The sequence below is a fragment of the Phascolarctos cinereus genome, unplaced genomic scaffold, assembly GCF_003287225.1.
Source record: "Phascolarctos cinereus isolate Bilbo 61053 unplaced genomic scaffold, phaCin_HiC Scaffold_5;HRSCAF=322, whole genome shotgun sequence".
NCBI lineage: Eukaryota > Metazoa > Chordata > Mammalia > Diprotodontia > Phascolarctidae > Phascolarctos > Phascolarctos cinereus.
This window is the reverse complement of record NW_027555958.1, coordinates 53,048,696-53,076,225: the sequence shown is the minus strand read 5'-3', so window position 1 is coordinate 53,076,225 and position 27,530 is coordinate 53,048,696. Positions and strand designations below refer to the sequence as shown.

General features: G+C 42.1%; 1 protein-coding gene across 1 annotated transcript; it reads right to left on the bottom strand.

Annotated features, from left to right (window-relative positions):
* Positions 1 to 26,850, bottom strand: AMPD1 (adenosine monophosphate deaminase 1). The gene is made up of 14 exons (XM_021002307.2): positions 26,672 to 26,850; positions 21,990 to 22,155; positions 17,148 to 17,313; positions 15,333 to 15,552; positions 13,751 to 13,880; positions 12,140 to 12,334; positions 11,739 to 11,870; positions 10,538 to 10,701; positions 9,959 to 10,085; positions 9,166 to 9,329; positions 7,777 to 7,897; positions 7,019 to 7,192; positions 4,535 to 4,645; positions 1 to 179 (listed from the first exon to the last, which is right to left on the bottom strand). The coding sequence occupies exons 1-14, from the start codon at positions 26,848 to 26,850 to the stop codon at positions 21 to 23; spliced, it is 2,208 nt and encodes a 735-aa protein (XP_020857966.1). The 3' UTR covers positions 1 to 20.
* Positions 26,851 to 27,530: the final 680 nt, after the last annotated feature.

Here is a 27,530-nt window from a genome sequence, read left to right as displayed (position 1 = left end):
GAAGAGTTGCCATGTTTATTTTAATCTGTTGCCTTTAGACCCTCTGCAATTAGGTTGAGTTCATAACACCAGGTTTCAAAGCGATAGGCCATTCGGATCTGAGCCACATTGGTCTTCCGGATGTCGTTTCCAAGAGGGCCTTCCTCAAGGTAATTGTCTCCGAGAAATTTCACTTTCTCCTAAAAGACAAAAGGAAGCAGAATAATCATTGTTTATTAGCCCCTCGATATTACTGTATAATAATTACTTCCTCTACAAAATCCCTTCCTTATGCTATCCCCTGGCAACAGGAAAAAATAAACCTTTAAAAGGATTCATCCAGTGTTTCAATGAGTAGTGTCTGATGAGCAGTCGAACTCTTGGCCAAAAGGCATGTCCAGACAGACAAAAACAAAAAGCTTCCCCTCCCGTGTGCAGTGGTTCTACAGGATATACTGGGCCATTTCTTCACTTGTGCTCTATCAACCCACTTATGTCATCTTCCTTGGGAGACTTCAGTATCCTCCTTAATGACTTACCACCCTGTCCTCAGAGCTTCGTGAACTCTGCAACAACTATGACCTCCATCTCCATCGTGCCAAGGTCACAGGTGACACCTCGCCATCACTCAAACCTTCCAGATTCTGAACTCTGAGGTTTCCTTCTCTGACCCTATTCTGTCCTTCCACCTCTCCCACTCCTTTCCTCCTTCCATTTTTCTGTTATATGTCTTTTATTGTGACCTTCAAGATTTTTCTTCCTTCTCATTTTCTCAATCTATTAACCCTGCTCTGGCCTCAATTCATTTCCTAACTCAGTCTTGATCCTGTGGTCAGGCATTTGAATCATGAGCCCAACCTCCACTTTTGAACTTCCCTTAAAATTTCTGTTGATCTCACTCTGCTGACCTTAAATTGTGAATAAATCCTGTCGGCTGCTTCTTTTGTCCCTATTCCTTAGTGGACAGATCTCGATGGAGAAAATCAAGAAACCATGCTGACTGCCTGAGTTCAATACAAATGCATTTGATTTAACTTCAGCTGGATCTAAGTACTACAGGACAGTTCTTTTATGCATCTCTTATTAATACATGCCACAAAATTCCTGCAATCCACCAACAAGTTTATCAAGTACTTACTATGTGTCAGAGATGCCTGGGATACAAATACAACAGCTGGTCCCTACCTTCTTTTCTCAAGGTCCCAACTCCATATATGATATGGTTGAAGAACATTGGGTGTTGAGCCTAGGGACCTGAGTTCAAATCCCAATTCTGTTGTAACATGAGACAGGGCATTTCACCTCTCTAAAATTGACTTTTCTAATCTTTAGAATGAGAGGGTGAGACTAGACGATCTCTAAATTTCCTCTAAACCTGTGATCCTTCTCCCTCACTTAGTAGGTAACTTTATCTATGACTTTATTGAAGTTAAGATCATCTGATTTAAACTCCCTGAACTCTCCACCTCCATTACTCTAACCTTCTTAAAATCCTCATGGAGTCTTTGGTCCTTCCTTCCACCTGTAACCTAGAACCCACCTTCACCTTTTTCCATGACCTTCCCTCTTGAGTGTCTTCAATCACTCGCTCCTTTTCCTCTCCAATAAACATGCTTAGGTCTCCCATAGCCATCCCCAAAACACCTTCTTCTACTGTCTCTCAGGCCTTCATCTTACCTCTTCCCTCGTCATCACTACCAAACTGCTAGAAAGAGTAGTTAGTGTCTGCTCTTCATCTGCACTACCCACCAGTCATGCCCCAGCTCCTTGTGGTCTGGTTTCTATCCCGCCATTCCAGTGAAAGACGCTCTCTCCAAGGTCACTAATGGCTTCCTTCTCTCTAAAGACTAGGAATTTTCCTCAACCTTAACAACCTTAAGCATTTGATACTACAGATGAAACTAGGTAGGGCTGTGGCTAGACTGTTGAACTTGGAGTCAGAAAGACCCCTGCCTATGTGACCTTGGGTAATTCCTTTACCCTCTCTCAGCCTCAGCTTCCTCATCTGTAAAATGGGGATAAGAATACCACCTTCCTCATAGGGCTTTCGGTGGGGATAAAATGAGATAACACATGTAAAGTAATACTTTGCAAATCTTAAAGTACCATATAAGTGGATTAACCCCTCCTTGAAAGCTTCTCTTTCCATGACTTCCATGACACTATATCCTTCTGCTTTTCCTCCTTCCTCTCTGAAGGTTCCTTCTTTGCTACCTCACTGTCTTCTCATTCCTTAGACACAAATGTCCCCTGTTCTGACTTTGGTTCTCTTTTCCTCTCTCTCCCTTCATGATTTCATCTACCCCACCGGGTTCCTAGTATGCCCCGCCCACACACACACATCCCGACTTCTTCTCAAGGCTTTAGGAAGTAGTCCAGATTGTTGGCATATGTGGTTTGCTTGTGCTGGAAGTCAGCCTAGGTATTCTGACTTCACATGGCTTGTTGGTAGGAAAGGCAATAGTTGTGATTATGTTTATTCCAGTTGTATGTAAGAGCTAAGTGTGAGCACAAGGTGATGAGTTAGGGAAGCAGCTTCAGTGAAAGAATCAGTGTGGATTGGGTAGGGGCTGAGCTTGAGCCTGAGCTCCATAGATTTTTATGTTCAGGAATGAGCCAATAAGTAAAAGTGAATGAGGACAAAATGTCACAGGGCTTGCTATAGGACTTCTGCATGGCCACAGTGGTAAGGAGAACGTTCCACGTGTGGAATGTATACCAATGTGGCATGAACAGTGGTGTTTGGGAGTCACTGCAGCACAGGGGATAGCATTCTGGAATGGGCATTTGGATGATCAGGGTTCAAATCCTTGCCTCTGACTCTTACTGACTGTGGGACCACAGGCAAGTCACTTAACCTCTCTGTGCCTCAGTTTCCTCATCTGTAATGGATATAATAATAATAATGCCCATAGTAAGGGTGGTTGTGAGGCTTAATTGAGATCATGTGTGTAAGTAACTTTGCCAACTTTAAAATGCTATGTAAATGTCAGTTATTATTATTTCATTGTTGGTGAAAGGTCAGATTTTTGTCTACAACTTAAATGAATCTTGGGTAGTTAAGTCTGCCCCCTAAAATATTCTAATGTGGACTCATCCTCCCTTCAAAACTTGCATTTCTCTCAACTTTCTTATTTCTATTGTTGATACCACCAGGTGGCTTCCTGGTGGTATCAACAAGTCACCCACACTTGTGACCTCACCTTTGACTCTACCATCTTCTTCACCCTATGCATCCAATCAGTTGCCAAGTTTTGTTGATTCCAGCTCAGTAATATCTATTCCTTCCTTCTTGGAATTGTTGCCACCCCTGCATTTCAGGCCTTTGTCTTTTCTCACCTAGATCATTACGCTAACCTCCTAACTGGTTCTCCTGCCTCCATCTATCTCCTATGCAGTCTATCCACCCTATTGCTGCTTCAGTCATCTTCCTAATGGATTGCTCTGATCCTATCATTCCTATACTCAAAGTCTCCTGTGACACCCCTCTCTACTTTGCCTACCAAAGCAAAGTATGAACTCCTGATTCTGGCATTCAGGATCTTCCACAATCAGGCTCCAATAAGCCTTTCCTGCTATATCTTGTCAATTCCCTTCACATATTCTATGATTCGGACAAACTAGTCTATCTCTGTTACTTGTTCTTGTCCTGCCTTCTTCTACTTCCATGCCCTCACCCGTGCCATTGCCCCATGTTTGGAATGGTCACCCTACTCTCTCCATATGTGGAATCTATTCAGGAGTGGTAAATGCTTTTCCAGTGCTGGTAAATGTTTAACAACCAGCTTTCGGGGGGGGGGGAAGTATGTATGACACATTTTAAAGTTTCATCTCCATTATTAACATTTTCTCTATCATTTTCTTAAGTCTAGACAATCAACAAAACAATAACTCAAACCCTGATTTGTAGTGTTTCTGATTTTTGAGATATAAATACTCATACTGAAAGTTTAACAATCAGGACTCACAGATTCAAGCTGGGTCTAGTACATCCTTGAATATAATGGAGGAGGCAGAAAGGCACTATGGGAAATGTGCTGGACCTAAAGCTAGGAAATACCTGGTTTTGAATCCTGCCTTTAACACTTCCTACTTGTGTGACCCTGGACAAGTCACTTAACTCCTCCATTCCCTGGTTTCCTTAACTGCAAAATGGAAATAATCCTACTTGTAATACTTCCCAAGGTAGGTAAGACTCAAATGAGATAATACATATTATGGGCTTTGCACACCCTAAAGTGAGAGAAATGTCGATGATGTTGGTGATGAAAGTTGCTCCCTGTCTTAAAAGGTACCTAATCCCCAAGTCTGTCCCTATTTACAAATTCCATATACATTGCTTGGACCTGCCTCTTTACATCCATGTTTCTTCTTCCCTATTAGATTGTAAGCTCGTTGAGATGAGGATCTACATTTGTATCCCCACAGCCTCATGCCACTTGCACAAATCAGCCACCTAACACATACTTGGTGGAGCAGACAGAATTTCCCACCATACATAAATCACCAACCAAGTGCGTAGAAGTGGGGACTACTAAAAGACAAGCAAACCTACCACGTGGGACATCCCACACTGCAGGACACTATTTCTTGCCACTTCACACATGTCGCAGGTGCTCAGTTTGAAGACCTGGGCAGCAATGGCATATTCTTCCATCAAGGGCTCCTGAAATCATTTATATACACGAAACAAAATTTGTATGGATTAGCAAAAGGAAGAAACATCTATCCTGCACAGAAAGAAGAAAAAAAGGGTCAATGTCAAAATTTTGTAGACAGGTACAGGGCACGTTAGGTGGACATTTTGCTTGTCTTATAAAGGGACAGAAAGAAGTGTGGATTTTCTGAGTCTTACATCCTAAGTTAGACATGAGTCTCTGCTCATGGTGCTATCATTTGTCCCATGTTTTGAGCACATCCACAACTTCCAATGAAGTATTAACATTTCTATAGCTTCCTTAGGGTAATGGACCATGTGTTTCATTATTGTTGTTATTATTGAAAAATCATTCTATCTTGTTTGATGGGATTCAGATAAAAGCATCCTGGGATACTCTTATATATCTGGGACAAGTCGCTATCCTGCTCTTATTCTTTTATATTTAACCTTCAACTTGTGGCATAGACGAGTAACTGCTTTTTATGATTGGACAAAGTGATCCTCACGATGAATGTGAGTATTCCCTTCGTTGTGCAGAATGCAACTCGCCGTACTTTCTTAATCTAGGTGATTCTTGTTCGTGTTTCTGGATATCTCCTGGTAGGGCATTTCACATTTTGTGGGGCAGTAGTGTAGCTAGTGAAAACCTATTAATAATAAGCCTCCTCATAGGTGGCTGGGTTGGTCCTGGGTGGCGCTGATACGGCATTTCGTTTGAGTCGAATGGCACAAATAGCAAAAAAATTATAAAACTCGATATTGGTAAGGCTGCAGGGAAATAAGCACTTTATTACATTGTTGGTGGAATTGTAGATTGGTGTAAATATTTGGGAGAACAATATGTCAAGACGCAATAAGAGTTAATAAAACTGATCATATCCTTTGCCAGGAGGTTCCATTAAGCTCTAAATATATGGTCTTGTGTTCCTATGACTTCAATTCAGTTAAATCCAATAAGCATTTATTATACTAAAAATATCCAAAAAAGACATATGTAAAAAATACTCAGAGTTATAAAAATCTGGAAACAACTCCTATGCCAAACAAATTGAAAATGGTTACATAAATTATGGTATGTTAATGAATATTGTGATAGTATAAAAATGATACATGAATATGAGAAGTATTTGTAATCAGACCAATGCAGGGAACTCTTAGTATGAACACTTCTTCCACCAACCTATCTATGAATGACTAGATAAGTCCCAGGGATTTACCTGAGGCACAAAGCAGTTTATAATAGTAGGTAACATATAGTGCTTTAAGGCTTGCAAAGTGCTTTAAAAATTTATTATTTCATTTGAAGGAAGTGACTTGCCCATGGTCAGAGGCAGGATCTGAACCCCAATGGCTTAGAGCTTGGAGCCAGGCCTCTGGACTCAAGAGTCAGGAAGACTATTGTGACTCTGAGCAAGTTACAGCATTTCTCTCAGTCTCAGATTTCTCATACGTAAAATGGGATAACAGCACTTACCTTAGAATGTCTTCATGAGGATTAAAAGTACTTTGTAGATGTCAAGGTGCTATCTGAATATGACTTATTTTTAACCCAGGTATTTCTAACTCCCATCCCAGCACTCTACCCACTACATTGTATTACCTCCATAAAAATGTAAAAGTGATAAATATGAAAAAGTCAAGGAAATGTGGGAAAATCTACATGAAGTGATGCCAAGTAGGGTCAGTACAATCATAACTGTATATAAAAGGATTACAAGTAGGGAAGTAGGGAAGGAAGGAAGGAAGGAAAGAAGGAAGGAGGGAGGAAGAAAGGAAAGAAATAAGGGAGGGAGGGAGGAGAAAGAAAGGAAGGAAAAAGGCAAAAGAGAGGGAGAAAGAAAGGGGAAAAGAAAAAGCAGGAGAAAAATGAAAGCAAGAGAAAAAGAAAGGAAGAAAAAAGGAGGGAGGAATAAAGAGAAAGAAAAAGAAAAAAGAGAAAGGAGAAAAAAGAGAAAAAGAAAGGAAAGGAAAAAAGGAAGGAAGGAAGGATGTATGGAAGGAAAAAGGAAGAATAGAAAAGAAAGAAAAGGCAGGAGAGCTCAGTGGCATTAATTTCAGAGAGACTTGAAAGGGACAACAATGGAAACATATTTTTGGTTTCTTATTGACAATTAATTTGTCTGGTTCTTCACCATTAAATGTTAAGGATCTTACTCCTTATTTTGTTTATTTGTTTCTGATAATAGTTATTCTTATAAATAAGATTTTAAAACATTCTGGGTGTGACAGAGCAGAAGGAACACTAGCTCTGTAGCACCCCTGTGCCTTAGTTTCCCCATCTGTAGACTGAAGGAGTCAGACAAGATAGCCTCTAAGCTCCCTTCCATCTCTAGAGGGTGGATTCTAGGACCAGACAACAAAGTGAAATGGGGACTCTACCTTGGTGAAGTGGAACTGCATGGGATCATCTGTGGAGAGTGAAACCATCAATCCTTTCTGGAGGAAGTCAAGGAAAGGGTTCTTGGCATACTCTAGAAAAAGGCTGTTGTTACTTAGTGGAGACATAGCGATGGGAATCTGGGCTAGGAAAAACAGATACTGTAGCACAGCACTCTAAAAAGTAAAATGAAAGAGACCTCTGAGTATAACTGGGGTGAAAATTAAAAAAAAGAAAACATAGATTTTTGTTTAACACCTAAGGCCCACTTTCACCTTTAACATTTAGTAGAATGACCAGGTCGGATTTCTCTTTCTTTTTCTGGAAAGACCTTTCACAATACAGTAACTTTGGCAAACACACTTAACATAGTATCTGGTACATCACACACAATTAATAGATACTCATTCCTCCCCAGACCTCCACCCCCAGCCCCACCCCCACCTTCTGGGCATTTAATGAAGTATCAAGTCAAACCACACTGGATATTGGGAAATAATTCTCTTTTGTAGGTTTTCTGAGCCAAGCAGATGGCTCAAATACATTTTTTTTCTCTCTATAGGAAGGCTCTGACTCCCAGAAAAAGGTATGTTAATGCATGCCACAACAGGAATGTTGGAAAAATTAGGCCATAACATGTGAAAGCTCTTTCAGACTGCAATAATGGTAGGTGCTTGGGACACCATGGCAAGAAAAAGCTGATTTCTGTAATTCCCCCGTAACATTCAGCAGTTACCCCCAAAATGCACCTTCAACTCACCTTTTTCAGGTTTAGGCCATGAGAAATATTATCCGCTGTCATGAATGCTATCATGAGGTGTGTAAGAGCTCCAGCCTCCCCACAGTGAGGCCGAAACAGAAATGTGTTCATCCCTCGGGCCCTAGAAAAAAAGCGTGACTGTCTGGATTGTGGTCCAGTGATTGGACATCGTCAGAGACACACTTAAGGCAGCATGGCTGGGGTTTTGTTCTAGACCCCCAAGGTGGGGTTGGGATGCTCTTCTTTCTGGCAGTGGTCTGGAGACTAACTGTCCCTTTGCCTGAACCTGTCTCTGGCCTCAAACTTTAGGAGTAGAGGAACAAAGAAAGTCATGCCTGGGGAGGGGAGGGGAGGGAGCAGGAGCAGGGTTTTGGGCGAGGGAAGGTAAAGGAGAGGGAGGGGAAGGGCTGCCTCCTCTCTTGAAACAACAGCACAGAAGGCCAACCTCATCAACCACTGCCCCCAACTGAAATTGTCCCAGCTGCCAAGATTCCTACTTAGGGATCTGCAAATCGTTTTATTTTTGTCTTTATTCCTGGCTGAGGAGGGACCGTGATAGCTGTTTAGTAAATGCTCATTGACTGACTGGTTGATTGGAAACTGGGCTGGTCACAGTCAATCAACAAGCATTTATTAAGCACCTATTATGTGCCAGGCTCTGGGCTAAACCCTGAGGATGCAAAGAAAGGCAGAAAGCAATCCCTGTCTTCATAAAGCATACATTCTAAAGGATTCCAACAAATGCTTGTTATCAGTCGGGCTGGGCACAGTGCAACTTACAGTAAAATACAGAGAGAAAATGAGGATGGGGACTTCAGTGAAGTCCAATGATCACAAATCATAACAATTCTTATGCTTCTTCATAAAAAGTTTTAAAAAGTTCTTACAAGAAGTGGGGATTAGGAGGGAATTCAAGATTTGAAGAACAGACCAGAAGGACCTTCCTTCTCAACAGTACCTTCTACCCTCCTCTCCCTACCCCAATCCATCCATCCTCTTCTCAAATCTTTGAGGGGAAAAGGAGTTTTCAGAGAGGGTGAAACCTCATTATAACATTTCTCAATCTACTCTTTACCCACATATAGCATTCAAGAAGACAAATGTTCATGGAAAGGTTTTGAAGGAAATTTCAAGAGGGTTTTAATTTATTCCCAAACTTCCAAAGAAGAAATGTTTATAGGGTTCTTGAAAGTTTCTCGGGGCTTGAAAATGTAGATTCCTGTTCTACAGCAGATAAAGAGAATGAAGAAATAAATCATAAGAACATCTCCAGATTCTGGCCACGGGGAGGTACCTCAGACCAGGAGACAGGTCTGTGGCTTCAGAGGACGCAGAAACAAAAATGTGAAAAGGCCCTCCACCCCCTAGGCTCATCCTGCCTTCACTCACTTTCGCAAACTGTTGAGCACCACGAGGTTTGCATACATGTAGTAGGTGTAGTACGTGTAGGATGGGTTTTTTGGCATTGTCCAGTCCTGGGGTTTAGGACTTTTAGAAGAGAACATGTGGCCGCTGTGTTTGGACTCATCATCTACGCTGTCAAAGCCAGTGATCTGTCAGGGCCAATGGATAACAAGTGATTAAGTATTTAAGCACCTACTAAAAACCAAGAGCTAGAGATATAAGGCAAAAAAGCAACAACAAAAAAAATCCCGTCCCTGCCCACAAACAGCTCGCCACCTTTTGGGGGAAGCATCATGTACAAAGCATATGCCAAGTAATGGTGGGGAAAGGAGCTGGGAAGAATTGAGAAAGGCCTTGTATGAGCACTTGAGATGAAATGCGAAGAGAGCAAGGACAGCTGGATTTGAGGAGGGAGTGAATCCCAGGCACGGGAGACAGCCTGGACAAAGACGTGGAAATGGGAGATGAAATGTTAGGTGCAGGGAAATACATGGATGGCCGCAGACCACGTGGCTGGACTGCAGGACAGATGACAACAAACACTGTGCATCAAACCCAAAAAATGTAGACAGCGAAGGGCTTTAGAGGCCAAACAGAGAAGTTTCTATGAGATGGATTCAGTGTAAGCACAGCAAATCTGTCAGCCTCCAGGGTGGGAGCTTCTCTCTAGCTCCCGTGAGAATGAGCAGGCAGCGACTGACAATACCCAGAATTTACCACCTAAGGATGGGACACCAGGACCTGAGACAGTTTAGGGGACATCAGGAGACAGGCTTACATGCTTGAGGAAGATGCTGAGGTCTGGGTGAGCCTGGGGGTTGACAGTAGCCTCAAACACAGGCAGGAAGATGTTTTCCAGCATCTTACCAAAGTGTGGAAGGAAATTCTTAGACCGGAACACATCACTGCAGATAAGATTATTCAGAAGTGATAAATATTTGAGGGTTGGGCTCAGTGGCCCTACTGAGGGGAAGCCAGAGAACCACAGGACAGTATGCAGGCAGGAAAGCAGAGGTATTTCCATGCTGGCTTCATCTTGCAAGCATGCACCTGTTACCACACAAGGAAGAATTGGGGCAGTGTGAGGGAACACGGATAGGGGTATGAGGGATGTGGGTTTTTCACGGGGCTACACACTCCCACCTTTTCTTATGAACCCTCTGAGGCAAAGCACAGTGATTTGGGAGATGAGGCAAGAGTTAGAAGATGGAGCATGTGATGACTAGCTGGGAATAAGGTCGAAAAGGGTCATTTGGGTTGATTCTACACCCAATCCAACTTTACGCAGGCAGGGTGGGTAGGCGTATTGGGAGGGGCAAAGGAAGCTTTTCATGGCTGTGATTTGGAAGACACATACTAGATCCTGGGAACCTGAATCATCCATGTCATGTTGGGACAGTGGATACCATTGCTGACAAACCAGGCTGAGAGCTTGGTCCATTCATCAGGACTACGGCCATAAATGGATAGCCGGGGCTCTGCGTGCTGGTACTTGGCGTCCTCCAGGTCTGCACCTACTTCCTGCAAGGCCAAAACCCAGGTTACTATCTCAGGGCAAAAAGCAAGGATTGTGAGCCAGGACTTCCCACAAGATCTCTAGGGCTTAGGTGCTAAGATGGAGGAAAGGGACACTAAGGAAATCTGAAGATGGGAAGGGAGGCTTAGGAGACCTTGGGGACTTCAATGTCAAGGCTAGAAAAGATTGGACTGATGGGAATAGGAGTGAAGGGTGATCCTGACCAGATGAGGACCTGGGATTTTAGCTCTGGATTTATGATCCCATGGTCTTAAGGGATTAAGGAAGCCCGAGAAACTAAAACTATGAGGAGCCAAGAGACCTGAGAATAAAGTCCAACTTTCTAGATCCTTCTGAAGCCTTGGAACTGACTGACTGACTGACCTGCCTTCATCACTACTTCCTGATGTGTGGCTATCATGAGGGTAATGAAAGAGGCTGATTCTGCCTCTTCTTGGACTTTCCCCTCCCAGATCCTGAAAGGACATGTATCTAGGTCCACACCCACCCCTGAACACTTTGAGAGGGATTTCTTAATGCTTCCAAACTGAAGGTTCAGAAGAAAATCACGTATTTTTTGAATCCCAGACCCTGAGGGCTTCTCCCTTCTGAGAGAGCCAGAATGGCATCACGACAAGAGGTAGAGACTTAGAGGAAGAGAAGTGCCTCTCCTGTGCCATTTATTAGCTGTGTGGCTTTGGGCATGACTTTGGGCAACTGCTCTGAGCACCAGTTTCTTTATCCAAAAAAGTGAGATGATGATTTGTGCCCTACTTACCTTTTGGGTGGATCAGAGGGAGAGAATATACATAGCAGTGCATTGTAAACTATTGAGTGTTATATAAATGCAAGGTACTATCATTATTATTATTATTAACGGTTATTAAAATGCTCTGTAGGTGCTAGCTATTATTATCATAATTTTTAGTAAGAGTTGCTGACGTTATCCTCTCCTGCATTCTTCCTCATCACTAGGCTTTGGCCATATGGATGGACCATGCCAGGCATCATCTCTGTATAGATCTGGTTGCCTCTTTCTCACCTTGATGATGGTAGCAAAATATTCTCCATTAATATGATTGTCTGTCTTCAGGTAAAGATCCCTTAGTTCACTGGCCCCTACAGGATTGTATTTATCATTGAACTTGTCAAAACGCTGGAAGGTCTGACGCCCCTGCATTAGGAAAGAGGAGTGACTTTAGGAAAGAGGTTACAACCAAGCCCATAGGGGTTCATTTCTAAGGGGTGTGGTGGTGGGGGAAGATTGAGTCAATGGGCTTCTACCAAGAAACCCAGAGCATGTGAGCTGGGAGTCCCCAGAATAGTGAGGTGTGCTCCCAAACTCCCCGGACAAAGGATAGACTTGGATCAAGGGGATCCTAGGGAAGATGGATTTGGGGAGAAATGTGTTCATGCCAAGGTGGGGTTACCCTTCCGACCTACAGCGTGAACATCCAGAGAATCAACTGTCAGGTCATAGGGATGCATGTTTAGTTTAGTGAAAAGTTCCTTTAAGGTCAGATTTTTCTCCTTGGTGCTATAGACCACTCGGTCAGCATCTAAATGGTAAGATTTCTTAATGAAGCGCAGCAGATGTTTCTGGTTCATACAGGCAGCAGCATGGATATGAGTGTCTACCTAGATATTAAGAGAAGAAAAAAATAACCATCATATTCTGGGCAAATCTTCTTTTCAATAATAATTATCATTTATATAGTACTTTATTTCATTTGATCCACACAATAATGAGATAGCTACTATTAATTATCCCCATTTTACAAATGAAGAAGGGCAACTAGGTGGTATAGTAGATACAGTGCCCCTGCAGGAGCCAGGAAAACTCATCTTCCTGAGTTCAAATCTGTTCTCAGATCCTAGCTGTGTGACCCTGGGCAAGTCATTAACCCTGTTTGCTTCAGCTGCCTCATCTATAAAATGAGCTGGAGATGAAAATGGCAAACCACTCTAATATCTTTGCCAAAAACAAAAAACAAGAAAACAGCCCAAGAGTTGGATGTGACTAAAATGACTAAACAACAACAAAAATATTCATTGGGGAGTATAGAAAGGTTTACCAAATGCCAATGGGCGCAATGGGTACTCCTATTCTAGATGACCTCTAAGGTCCCTTCCACCTCCAAATCTATGATTTACGTTCACTTCCACTTCATTTTTTCTTGTCTTTGTGTTTCTTTTCCTCCTTAATTCTGTTTCCTGCTCCCACTTCCTAGAAGGCCTCTAAATCAGAAGTGTCAAATGTGGTCCACAACACCCCCATCACAGCCTGAGCCAGATTAAAATGTAATTGAGAAATCGTTGACAAAAATAAGTAAAAAAACAAGTGAACATAGACAATATCACACTTCAGAACTAAGTCAACATATGGCCTGCAGGGATCCTTATGTAGGGACCAGTGGTTTCTCTGGTTTCTATTTGAGATTGATACCACTGCTCTAAATTGTCCTATTATAAAACCTTGGAAACATTTCTAGTTAATAAAGATGGCATGCCTCAGGGCAGCCAGGTGGGAGGCAGCTAGGTGGCATGTGGATATAGCTCCTGCTTTGGAGTCAGCAGGGCCTGAGTTCAAATCCAGCCTCAGACACTTGACACTTAACCAGCTGTGTGACCCTGGGCAAGTCACTTAACTTCGGTTGCCTCACCAAAAAGAAAAAAAAAAAGAAAAAAAAGGCATGCCTCAATGATCACTGAGATTAAGATTGAGAATGACATCTTTAACCTTCTAGTCTATTGCTGATATTTTTTTTTTCCCTAAGCATGGACCCACTGAAATCTGTTTAATCCTTTTTTTTTGAGGCAGTTGAGGTTAAGTGACTTGCCCAGGGTCACACAGCTAGTAAGTGTCTGAGGCCGCATTTGAACTCAGGTCCTCCTGACTCTAGGGCCGGTGCTCTATCCAACGAGTTGCCACCTACCTGGCCTCTCACTTCAGTTCTAATACCAGGAATTCTTGGTTTTTTTGGAGAGCTGGAGGGGCCAGGGGCTCAGTCTCTTGCGTCTGGAGTCAGGTCCAGGGACCCCTCCCTACTTTACCTTCCTGCAGTTGTAGAAGTCCCGATGGGGGTTGTTTTTCAGTTCCTTTAACTCATCCATCTCATTGAGCATCTCATGGACCTGAAACTTGGACGACAGGAACTTCAGGCGTCGGTGGGCATAGGTTTTGCTAACAAAAACCAAAATGACAACATTATTATTAACTAAATTTTTAAAATTCCAGCATATCCAGATATTATTTAAAATCTTCAAGACCTAAATCATGAATTAGTGAGAAAAAAACATTTTTAAAGACATTTCCATGTTTGCTGTAGTCTCCTTCAGTGGAGGTATGAGCTTGGTTGGAGCATGATGCTAATGGCGCCAAGGTCATGGATTTGGGCCATGGTCTGATGGTTCACTTCTTTTTGAGAAGCGACATGGTACAGTGAGCTGCTTTCAAGTTATCTGTGACATAAAGCTTGCTGCCTTTGTGACCCTGGGCAAGTCATATAACCACTCTTGCCCTCGGTTTTCATTGATCAGATAAAGGAGTTGGACCAGGGGAGCTCTAAGGTACCTTCCATCTATAGTCCTATTGGTTAAGGATTTAGTTCTCAGCTAAGCAAGGCATACTAATGTGACACAGAACCATAACTAGGATGGGGCAACTGTGCCTTTGTCCCAGGATGACATATTTCAAGGACACTGATAGAGTGGACACTTTAGCAGGGTAAAAACAATGGAGCTTGGAATCTCATTTTATTTTGTTCTTTGGTTTGGACCTATGAATTCTCTGGTATAGGTCACTCCCCATCAGGGACTCCCCCTACCAATCAACATTGGTAGCTGTTGTTCAGTTGTTTTCAGTCATGCTCAACTCTCTGCGATCTCATTTAGGGTTTTCTTGGCAAAGACACTGGCGTGGTCTGCCATTTCCTTCTCTAGCTCATTTTACATATGAGGAAATTGAGGCAAACAGGGTGAAGTGACTTACCCAGGGTCACACAGCTAGTAAGTGTTTGAGACTGGATTTGAATTCAGGTCTTCTTGACTCCGGATCCTGTGCTCTATCTACTGTGCCACCTAGCTGGCCTCTCTCTACCAATACAGATCTGCAATTGCTCTGAAACTTAAGAGTCTGAGAGTTACTTGGGAATACTGAGAGGTTAGATGAACTGCCCAGGTCACATGGTCACCCCATGTCAGAAGCAGGACTTGAACCCAGGTCTTCCTGACATAGAATCAGGCTCTCTACCCATGGCACCACTCTGACTTCCTAGCATCTCATTAGTAAGAATATTATATAAGACAGGAAGTTACCAGATACTGGAATGAACTCTTTCCCTGAGCCACCTGTCCCCAGCCCCTTGGTTGTCTCCTCAGCAACGGAGAAGGTTTCCTACCACAGGGCAGTGTACTTCCTTGCCTTTGTCCCTCAGTGCAGGGCAGCTTGTGCTGATGGTCCTGGATACAATTTGTGGCACTTCCCAAGGGCAAAGATTCCTAGTTACAGCTCTGATGAGATAGTCAGTTAACTAGAATGTATTTATGGGCTAGGCACTGTGCTAAGTGCTGGGAATACAGAGAGGAGTTGGGAAGATGTTTGTAATCAGTAGAAGTCTAGGTGAATGACACTTACACAGGTCCTTGAGCAATTAAAGCAAGTAAAAAATTCATATCATCCAAGAAAGTGTCTAGATTTGGGTAGGGAAGAGGTACGGGCTCCTCACTGCTGGCAGCAGCTTCATTAGCATAGCAATAAACGACACCATCCTTCATCTTCAAATGATAACCCAGGTTTTCAGGGAGATCATCTTTTCGGAAAGGGTCTTCGCCTTTCTTCGGGGGAGGAGTAAACACTTTCCCAATAAAACACACATAAAAATATACCATCAGCATTAATGACCATGTAATAAAATGAAATACCTAAAACCTCCTTAATATGGACCTCATTAACTCAGAATTTGGGAGTATTCAGATCAGAGCTGGGTGAAGATGACATTTAACTAGGTGTGGAAAAAGGATGAAAAAAAAAAGATTGTATTTTACCTACCTGGGAGAACAAACTTTTCTTTTTTTTTTCAAGCACTTAAGGAAAACCCATTTGCGTATAATCATTGATAGTACAATATCATTATCTATTCATCAGGACATTTCACAAAGGACTGGCTTTTTGTTATCCTATGAATTTATTGTATATACTTGAAATTAATAAAATTGCCTTCTCAAAATTATGTAATTCAGATTTTTAAAAACTTTTTCTGACCGGTCTTCCTCCACATTGGTTTAAATTACTAGGGTTTTTGTTAAAAGGTAAATTTTTATCACAACCTTCTCAAGTTATGATATCTATAAACATCCCTTCCTACTCTTTTAGCAGATGTTTTTCTACTAAAATTGAGGGGCAGAAAATGTGACTATGGGGGGATTATATGAGCCAGTTGCTCCTGATAATTCTCCCAATGCAGTGAACCTCAGCCGCAGTAACCAAGAAGAGAATCAGTCAAGCAACGAACATTTATTAAGTGTCTACTGTGTTCCAGGCACTGTGTTGGACACTGGGGATACAAACCTCAAAGAGAAATAGCAGGGGAGGACATTAGCAGTTTTGGGAATCAGGAAATGTTTCATGCAGAAGATGGCACTGGAGTAGAGGCTTTTAAAAAAACAAAAACCTGGAGATTCTAAATGGTGAGGAGAGAGAATCCCCTCCTTGGCTCGGTATCTGAATCTCTGGACTTTGACACCGTATTCCCAAGTGGTTACCTTTCCCCCACTGATTTTCTTTTTGCTTGTATTTGTATCCCAAGTGCTTAGCACCATGCCTGACACGCAGTAAATGCTAAAAAAAAAAAATGCTTTTTGCCTGTCTGGATTCCAAGCATGGAGGACAGGAAGTTCAAAGACAAGATGGTGGTAGCTACAACAACTACCATGGGAGATCCAGGAGACAGATGGAATAAGAAGACATCTGATTTGGGGGGAGGTCCCATGAGCCTGGGTGACTGGTTCCTAGCCAGAGAGCTTTTCTAGCAACCTTTCCAGATCTGAGTAGTTTATAGAGTTCCTATAAGGAGTATGGCTCACAATTTAAGATCTAGTTTCGATCCTGATATCCAATACTGTGATTCAATAAGAATTTATGATTAGCATCAGCGAAAACTGGTGGCTTTTTCTTTCTGTACTCATTGGAATAAAAAGTGACAGTATAGCATAGGAGGTAGAGTTCTGGACTTGGGGTGAGGAAGATGTGGGTTCAAATCCTGCCTTTGACATTTACTAGCTATGTGATACCATGGTCAAGTGACCAAACCTCTCTGAGCTTCAAGCGAGTCTCTTAATGCTAAATATATGAAGTTATGGATGGTTTTCAATCTGCTGGTGGAGAGGCGGAGTTCCTACACTGACCACATCACAAATCCATGACCTAATGACATTTAAGAGAACCAGTTACCTGGGTATAAGCTTTCATCTGCTTTCCAAGGAATCCCTTCAATGTTCCTGAGATACTTGGAAGGAGTCTTAGGGAACCTCTGAAATGACTGCTGCATGTATTTTTCCCGTATACATAGTGCCTGGTATAGACCTTGGCAGACTTCTTCAAAATCTTCTACCGTAACCTAAAAACAAAGCTTCTTAGTATGACAGTCAAAGCCCCATCCAAATCAGGAAGTAGCCCAGAGTGGTGTGCTAGTAAATGTTTAATAACTGACTTTAGGGAAGTGGATGAGGAGTGGAAATAAATGTACAGCATACTTTTTAGTTTAATCTCCATTATTAACATTTTCTCCATCAATTTCTTAAGTCTAGAAATCAATAAAACAATAAATCAATCCCTGATCTGTATCATATGCTGACTTCCAAGGTGGAAATGCTCACACTGAAAATTTGACAGCTCTCTCCGAAGAACCAGTTCCAGTATGCCCCTGGACGTAGGTAACGTTTGCTGTCCAACCTTCTTGTTTTCCTACTTTGATTCTCTCTCAAGGGTTTGGTTGATTCTCTCTCAAGGGTTTGGTTCTCATGCTGACCTGGCTACTCTCCACCCTCCATCTTGTCTCCCAATGCCATAGTCCACCTGGGCTTGCTTAACTCAGGCAAGCTCCATACCTTTCCCAATCACCTCCTTTCCTCCAGAGTGCATAGTATTGGATCTAAGTCAGGAAGATTTGAGTTAAATTCAGCCTCAGATACTTACTAGCTGTGTGACTCTGGGCAAGTCATTTAACTTCTGCCTGCCTCCGCTTTCTCCTCCATAAAATGGGGGTTAACAGTAACACTTACTTTCTAGGGTTGTTGGGAGGATAAAATGAATTAATATTTGTAAAGTGCTTTGGAAAACTTAAAGTGCTCTACAAATGCTAGCTCTCGTTATTATTGTGTCAATGTCCTGTGTCCTTTTCTGTGCAAAGTGACACCTAGATAATCTGAGAAAACAGTCCATGCTTTGCTAGCAATGACACCATATTAATGTAATCTAGTATAGCCAGCTGGAGCGCTGAACCTGGAGTCAGGAAGACCTGGGTTCCAATTCAACTCCTGTCATTTACTAGCTGTGAGACCATGGGAGAATCACTGAAACTCAGTTTTGTCATCAGTAAAATGAGGATAATAATGTCCATAGGACCTACCTTTTGGGTTATTGGGAAACTCAAATGAGATAATATATGCAAAGCAACTTGCAGACCTCAAAATGCTAGATAAAAATCGATGATGATCATGACAATCATGATGTCAATGTCCTCTCTCTCCCCAGACAACGTATGTGCATTTTAATTATGACCTTCTGGAGGTGAAATCTGAACTTAAAGGAGTAGCTCTAGTAGTATGAATTTCAGGATTATGAACATCAGGCTATAGGAAGAGATATTCGGGAACAGGTAAAGACCCAATGAGTCCTTTAAATCACATCACAGAAGCTGGCAGTACTTCATGTTTGAAAGGGGCCGGCTCTGGTTAAGATCAGGACATGGTGATGAGAAATCATACAGATTTTTTTTTTCACCGCTCTCGATCTATAACTATAAAAGGTAATGAATGGTACAGAAGCCATATTGCTGGGCCAAAAATGTCAGGGCTTTCTTAGTAACAGCCTCGTGTAATAGAAAGAGCTTTGGATGTGGAATCTAAGAAGGCCTGGGTTCAAACCCAGCCTCTGATTTTTATTAGCCATATGAACCTGGGTAAGTCCTTTAAACACTCTATGTTTTCTTATCTGGAAAATGGGAGTGATAACAGCACTTCTCTCATAGGGTGTCGATGACTAAATGAACTCATGTATTAAAATTAATTTGCAAACTTTAGAAGGCTATAAAAATGAATTCTTTATTAGATTGACCAATTTCCCAGGGGGAGCCCCACTGAATCCCATTATTCTGCAGATAAAAGTGATTCTCTGGTCCTAAGCAGAAATTATTGAATGTTTAATTATTAAAGTCCAACAGTTCAGCCCTAAGGTATTTCTCTAGGGGTCAAAGCAAGCTTGTTGCCAGCAGGTGACCAGAAGTTCAGTCCTTTATCCAAGTCAGTTTCATTCTTCTTAATATGCTAGCTCAGACTCATCTGCCTTGAAGAAAGAGGATTGGGGCAAAGGTTTGTGCTGCCACCACCTCCAGGCATGGGTAAGGCCTCTTCTTGGGGAATACAGGTTTGGGAACGGTCCCTCCGTCTTTTAATTCTCACACTTGGACCCTTCCTCAAATGCAACAGAGCGATCAACAAGATGCTTTTGGGCCAGATTTGGAGAACTCGCCCAAGCTCCTTGGTCACAGAGAGGGAGAGACAATGAGAACTAGAACAATCCAGAAAGGCCAGGAAGGAGAACTCTTTCCCGCTTTGTTCAGCGTAGGGATTGCCACATGGAGTGCCCTCTCAGTTCTGGATCCCTTTGTCCTATTCAGCCATCCCAGTCTGGCACATCCTTGGTTTGGACCAGGTGTGGGGAAACCTGCGGCCTTGAGGCTACATGTAGCTCTCTAGGTCAAGCTCGACCCTTTGACAGAATCCAAACATTTGGCTTCAAAGGGCCGCACTCGAAGACCATTTGGATTCAGGGAAAGGGCCACACTTGAGGGCCACATATGGCCTGGAGGCCACAGGTTCCCCATCCCTGATAGACCTTTGGCTACCTGACTATGCAAGAAAATCCCCTCTTCTTTTAGCTCCACCCTGCTTCAGCCCTCAGTCCACCCTAGCTGTTTTCTCTTCTTCCCCCCCTCTTTTTTCCCCCTTCCCTTCTGCCCCCAACTTCCTTCCTTTGCCTTTTCCTCTGTTTGTCTCTCCTCATCTCTCTCTTTCTCTCTCTCTCCTTTCTTTCTGTCACTCTGTCCTGTGTCTGTCTCAGTCTTTACTCTATCTCTCCCTCTCTCCCCCTCTTCCACCTCGCCTTTATGATTACAGACCAAGACAAGTCCCTCTGTTTTAATTCTTTAATCTCCTGCACTGGTTCAAATAGAACAGAAGCTCAATCAACTGACAAGCATTTATTAAGTACTTGCTATATGCGCTGTACTGTGCTAGGCACTGTAGTGAGAAAGTCCCTGACTTCAGGCAGCTTACACTCTACATTCCTATTCTCCACGTGCAGTGTGCCCTTTTGACCATACTGGTCTGATTCTCCAGCCCAGATCCGGTTCATTAAGTCTCTGAGACATAGATTCCCTCCTACTTCTCATTTTCCTACTAACCCATTCTCACACTTTCTCAATCCTGCCTTCTTCTCTGGTTATTCCTATTCTCTCTTGTTGGAGACACCTTCTTCTAAGTTTATAGGATTGTAGGATCATAGCTTTGAAACTGAAAAAGATTTTGGTCATCCGGTCTAACATCTTCATTTTACAAATAAGCTAACTGAGGCTGGAAAGTTACATGGTTTGCCCAAGGTCACACAGGATGCCTTTCATTTAATTTTCCAATTAGCTGGATATCTTGAGTTGCAGGATTGCTGCTTCCCTAATACCCATCTACCCGTAACAACTTAATTCCAATTAATCATCTCATATAAACACACCAAGAGCATCCTTTCCCTTCAACCCTCCTCTCACCCAGGAACAAACAATTAAGAGCTATGTAAGACGAGCCATACAGTGGAGTGTGCTTCATCACTAGGACTCCTGATTGATTGTCTTTTGAATCTGCTCCCCTGAGCCTAATAGCCAAGTTACATGAGAAGAGGATCTGGACTGGTCATGAAGACTATATTTAGAGAGGACACTGGCAGCTGAACTTCAGTTTCACCAATTTGCTGACAGTGATCCTCTATGTCCAAGTGGCAGAGATTTATTAGTTGGGCAACTGTTCTAGGCTGCAGAAGTAAGTCAGGTTCCTAAAGCCAAGAATTCACCAGCCCTCACATCATATTAGAACCTATTCCAAGTAACAAAACACTTTAAGTATCTCCAGTGAAACAAGGGAGGACTTTCTGTCAAGGACTAGCAGCTTCTATTCTCTCTCTGTCCCCATCCTTCTTTCTGTCTTTGTCTCATTCCATGCCTCTGTTTTCTTTGGATGGTTCTAGAAAATGACCCATATTCAGAAGGATAACTAGCAATCTTAGTGCTCGGAGTAAGCACTACAGAACGTACTCAGAACAAGCAAGTTCAGTGGAGTGGGGAGGGAGATCTCAAGGAGAGGACTTGGACCTTGGGCTGTAAGTCCCACAAGAGAGACTCCAAGACACTACCTCTTGGTAGGGAAAAGGGAAAGAAGAGAAAGAGAATACACATCTATGAAGTGGCTACTATGTGTCAGGCACTGTGCTGAGCACTTTACAAATATTATCTCATTTGATTTTTATTTTGGAAAAGATCCAAGAAACCGTGTAGCTTTCGTTGGTGGGGAGTCATGACTGGGTGGGGATTCACTCACCTGCAGTCAGTTGTTTCAACCTACCTCTGGTCCCACATCCTTATGCTGCCCACTCCCTTCGCCCACATTCTTGCATCATGGCTCCTTGGTGGAGTCAGGTCACTTGCTATTCCCAGGGGAATGCTTTTACTTTATATCTGTATATAGTCTATATTTTATCTTTATATCTTTTACTTATATCTGTCTATAGGCTTCTGTCAGTCCATTCTGTATGCCTGCACATACCCGGTGTTCTCCAGGCAAATGAGTGACGGTATGTGAAGTGCTTTGAAAAGCACAAGGCACTGCTCAGCTCTAAACAATATCATAATATCATGACCCAGAAATAAAGCATCAGGACAGAAAGGGAGCCAAAGTAGTAGGGACAGGAAGGAGAGGGGAGCTGGGAGAGAAGAGCCAAGGAGTCCATGAGGAAAGGCTATCAACTCACCCCTGAGGCATAGTCTCCTGTGATCTGTACTCTCTGGAAGTCTGGCACAGTTTGATAGACAGGACATGAGGAAATGTACTCATCGATGCGAGACAGTTTGGTTGATGATGTTTCACTCTGCGGAACAGACAAATTGACCGTCTTCCGGCCCTGGAATCGCTTCTTCCTATTCTTAGAAGAAAAAAGGGTCTCAGCTTTCTTTCCTTTCATCAGAAGCTCCACTGTGGCAAGTCTGGGTTTCTCTACAAATATTCGTTTTGAGGCAAAAAAATCATAAAATTTGTAACGTGGGAATGAAGTTGGTTTGGCAGTCATTAGTTCTCTAACTACTCCTCTTTCTCTTTAGCTAGCTCTTCATCTTCTTCCCAATCCCTTAGGCTTTGTCCTTGACCCTCTTCTTGTTTCTTTCCCTTTATGATCTCATTTAATCCAATGGGCTTCAACTAATTAATCAGTCCACAAGAATTAAGCACTTACTATGTGCCTAGCATTGTGCTAATCGCTGGGAATACACATAAAGGCAAAAGATAATCCTTGCCCTTGAGGAGCTCACAGTCTAATGGGAGAGACTATATGCAAACAAATATTTACAAACTAGCTACATATAGGATTCAGAGGAAAAGAGCCTGCAAATTGAAGAAAGTAGGACAGAGCCAGACAGTAATGCAGAAAAATTATAATACTCATGATAAAGATGAGATCGTGTATTGTTAGCCTCCATCTCTAGAGGATCATCTAACTCAATTAAATATACCTTGGTCACAGGAGAATACCACTTCAGCTGATGAGGTAGGATCAAATCCAGCAGCAACTCCATTTTACCCTAATATACCAGTTGTAAGCTGGGAATGTTCTGTATTCAAAAGGGACTGTGATAGTCAGCCTAAGCTATTTTAGAGTTCAAAGCCACCTTTGACTGACCCTGATAATCAACAATCTAGATAGAAACTCAGGCTGAGAATGTCAGCAGTATTAAGCCAGTGATTAGCCTTATATGCATGAAATAAAAAAGGAGAGATGGTTGTTCATAGACCCAAACAGTTATGTGATAGAATATAAGTATCGTGTGCAACTATATTTTGCTCTGTGTTTTATGCCATTCATTATTGCTATTGAAGTACATATTTTAACTGTTCATAAAATGTTGATATATAAGTTATTATGTAATCTGCACCATATATTGTTTATACATTTTGATAATGTGTTATAGGTATATTTGCATACACAGAATTATAACATGAATTATAAATTTGATTGCTTTTATAAAATATAATTGCACATATTCATCCTTGTGAATAAGAATATTTACTTTTACTGATAAAATTGTGTATATGTATATATATATTGGTTGTTACGAATGAGGATTCTTTTTTTCTAACTAATTTATGGTCTTGAATGAGAAAATTTTATTTTGTTTTAATCTAATATACACAGTGGATAGAGTACTGGGCTTGGAATCAGGAAGATTCATCTTCATGAGTTCAAGTCTGGATTCAGACACTTACTAGCTATGTGACCCTGGGCAAATCACTTAACCTTGTTTGCCTCAGTTTTCTCATCTGTAAAATGAGCTGGAGAAGGAAATGGCAAGCCACTCCAGCGTCTTTGCCAAGAAAATCCCAATGGTGTCATGAAGAGTTGGACACAACTGAAAAAAAGCTGAACAACAACATCAAATGCAAAATATGTTGATTATGTAAAATATTTGATATGTAGATTAATTTTAATTTTCAGAAAACTGCAGATTTCCCCGAGGGGTTGGGGAAAGGATGTAGAATATTGTCCTTTTGTTAGATGGACAGCTAACGGATAAGAGGGGCAGAAATGGGCGTCTGTGTAAGTAACATTAATAAAATCAGTTTGAGAAGAAACATAGCATTTCAGACAAAAGTCTTTTAGGAAAGACAAAGACTGTTTTCAGGACCTGAGAGAAGAGAGCCCCTCAGATATACATACTGAGAAAACTGTTTGAAGACTTAGTTAAAAACAGGTGTAATGAATTGTGAGCTCATTTATGTATGACTGCTTTCAGAGTTTTGAAGATTGTGTCTAATAAACTATAAATCAAATAACTGTGTGGGGGTATATGGGGTGATTATAGAAGGACTGTTGGGGTCACGCCTGAAAGACAGGTAGAATTTTTGAATTTCACATTATAAGTTAGATATGGGTCATTGCTCGCGAGAAAGCTCTGACTTGAAGCATCGGTGGCTATGAGAGATGATTAGATGAAGACAGAAGATGAGAAAAAGCTGAGTGCAGGATGAGTCAAAAGAAGCCAGGGACCAAAGACGCAGAAGGAGACGAGAGAAGCTGGTACAGAAGACGGAAGCTGATAGACAAGCTTTCCAGTCTCTTTGCTGGGAGCTATGTGGTTTGGATAAGAGACGTTGTTTTGCTGAGAGCCCATTGACTGCAGAAAGCCTGAGCCATCTGAGAGAGCTGAATCCCATTGCTATGTGAAGAGCTGTTTGAGCTTCTTTCTCTCTAGTACCATTTATAGCCTGAAAGAGGAAAACCTCTCAGGGATACTTATGTTACCTATATTGCCCACTATAGATTAAAAGATAGGGAAGGGGAAAGACAGGCTTTGCAGCTCTTTTGCTGATATATCTATCTATCTATCTATGTGTGTGTGTACTCACACATATACATATACATATATACACACACATATATATATATATACATACTTACATATATGTGTGCATGTATGTAAATATACATTTACTAAAAGAGTGCAACATTTTGTCAGTACCCTGCCAATGATGTCTATGTCTTAAAAGAGCTGAACATTGCTTCAGCAGACTGAGAATAGCAGAGAAGCAGTTTTGCTCAAAAGGAGATTTGTGAGACCCAGAAAGGGAGCAGATAGAAGCGAAATAATTTTATCCAACAGATGGCATGTGATGGAGACTGTTTTCTAAAGAGATCAAAAACATCAAAGCTGGCAGTCCAGAGTCAAGGAATCCCCCCAGGCACATGGCTCATCCTACTCAAGGATCTGCCTCATAGGTTTCTTTGTGTGCCCACTTTTCCTACAGGCAGTGGGGGAGAATGTGACCCAGGTTTGTAAGAGAACTATTAGTCAATCAGTTAGTTAGTAAATGTTCTGCTCATTATTGCTTTTGAGTTCTTGTTTAGTGAATGTTTCACGTTTAAGAGGCAATGGTGTTATGGCTGATTTTGTGTAAATGGAAGCACAACAAGGGGGGTTCAGGAGCTATAGTGGCAAGTGGTAGGAATGCACTTCCCTGTCCCTACGAGGGTAACCCCTAGAGAGAGGACCCTGACAAAGTTTGAGTCATAGCAGTGTCGTCATGGCTGTGGCTGTACTCCCCTATCCCCATCCTGGGGCAAAACCCCAAGACCTGAAATCACGAAGGCCTGTCGGAGGTAGGTAAGTCTCCAGAGAGGAAGAAGAGGGTGTACAGATGCTATACTGGGTTCTACACCCAGTCCATACAATCTCTTTGCCCTCAGAATGGCTCCTTCTGCTGTCTTCACTATATCTGGCCGGGACATCATTTCCCCTGTCTTCCATGTTTATAGTCTTGACATTATTCTACCCTCTTCGTTACTTCACACTTTTAAACAGTTGTTAAGTCTTGTTAATTATACCTCCAATACATTCTCCCCATTCGTTCCTTTCTCTCTATTCCCACTGCTACTACCCTTGTACAGACCTTACCACCAGCCTGGCACATAGCAAGTACTTAATAATTGATTATTGACCATCTTGAGTTATTATCTTAGCCTCCTAGTAGGTCTTCCTGCCTCCACTCTTTCCTCTCTCCAATTATCCTTCACACTCCTCTGCCAATATCATCTTCCTTATGAGTAGATTTAATTATGTCACCCTTCTGTTTAAAATATACATTCAGTGATTCCATCCCTTCCTTGCATTCACGGCCATCCACAATCATCCATCACTTTCCTTTTTCAATATTATCTCATCTTACTCCCTCCCAGAGATTCTATGCTTCAGTTAAATTGAACTTTGTCTATGACGCTTCCTATGTCTCAAGTATTCTCTATCTCCCTCTTTACCTACTAAACCCTTTTCCATCCTTCAAAGCCCACCTCAAATGACAACTTCTTTAGGAAGCCCTCCTCTGTTGTCCCATTTGTCAATGACTCTTTCCTTTATACGGTACCCCTCTGGAATGCACTTACCGTATAAAATTGTATATGACAGCTACCTTTGCTTCGGCTTTTATCTTTCCTAGGCTGCAAACTACACAAAAGCAGGGACCATGTCTAAGCTAAATTTAGCATTTCCCCTGGCTTCAGTGCTGTGTTCTGCGTATAAGAAGTGCTAATAAATTTTTATTTTTGTTGTCATTGATAGGCTCTGTGGAAGAAGAAAATGAACTTGAAGATACTGTCCCTGCCCTCAAAATGCATAATCTCTAGTTCAGGAAATATTTACTTACATTACTATGTATGTGTATAAAACTAAAGGAACAGTATAAGATAAATTATTAGGTGCCTGTTTTATTCAAGGAGATCTGCAAGATATTCAGAATATAAATTTAATTTGAAAAACAATGCCTGCCTTCTAGCAGCTTACATTCAACTGAATGCAATGAAATGCAGCGTCATTTGATAAAGGCAACAAATCCATCTCTCCACTCATCAAATATTTCTTAAGCACCTACTGTGTGTAGAGCCCATTTTACCTCTTCCCTTCAGTGGTGATGGATAAGGTCTCTAGGTGGAATATGTGCTCCTGCATCTCCCGCAGAGAAATTGGGCAGACCTCATCCACGTCAAACGGTGAAAGCTCATGCCGTCCTCCCTCATCCTTGACTTCTGAAGCAAAAACCCTTTCTGCAAAGCTTCGTGTGGCTTCGTCCATGGCTTAAAAAGAAGTTTTCATGGATTAGTGTTGTACTTTCTCGGCAAACTCTATCATTTATTGAGTGACTCCATGTGGATGTCAGGATCAGGACTGGAACTAGGAATTCTCACACCTGGAGCAAATTCATTGGAGTTGGGGAGAGGAATGGGTTGGTGTCTAAGGCATGTATTCGGTTGAGATAGAGTGGAGCCATTTGCAAAGGTCAAGGAACTAGGAGGCCAGGGTGTTTGAAAGGGGAAGAGGCTGGAGTGAAGAAAAAAATTAAAAGGCTGCCTTTCAGAGAAGGGAAAATAAGCTGAATGTCCCTAGATGATAGGAACAAAGATCAGGACAGTAGGGAGTGCACTTCATAGGAGGAGAAGCTGTTGCTGAGTAATGGTGGCAAAGGGAGGGATTGAATATAGCAATGGGAAGCAAGGAGCATGCTCCTCCTAGCCCTCTGGGTCAGTGGGCATGAGAATGGGCAGCCAGCCTTAGAGAGGTGCCAAGAGATGCGGTGTCTTCTGAAAAAAAGAGCTGCTCCAGTGAGCACTTAAAATAAAAACAAGATGAGAGGGAAAGATCAGGGATCATGCAGTCATACCTTTAGAAATGGAAGGCACTTTGGGGATCACCTAGTTTTACATCATTTTAAAAGTGGGGAAACTGAGACCAAGAGAAATGACAGTGACAATGAG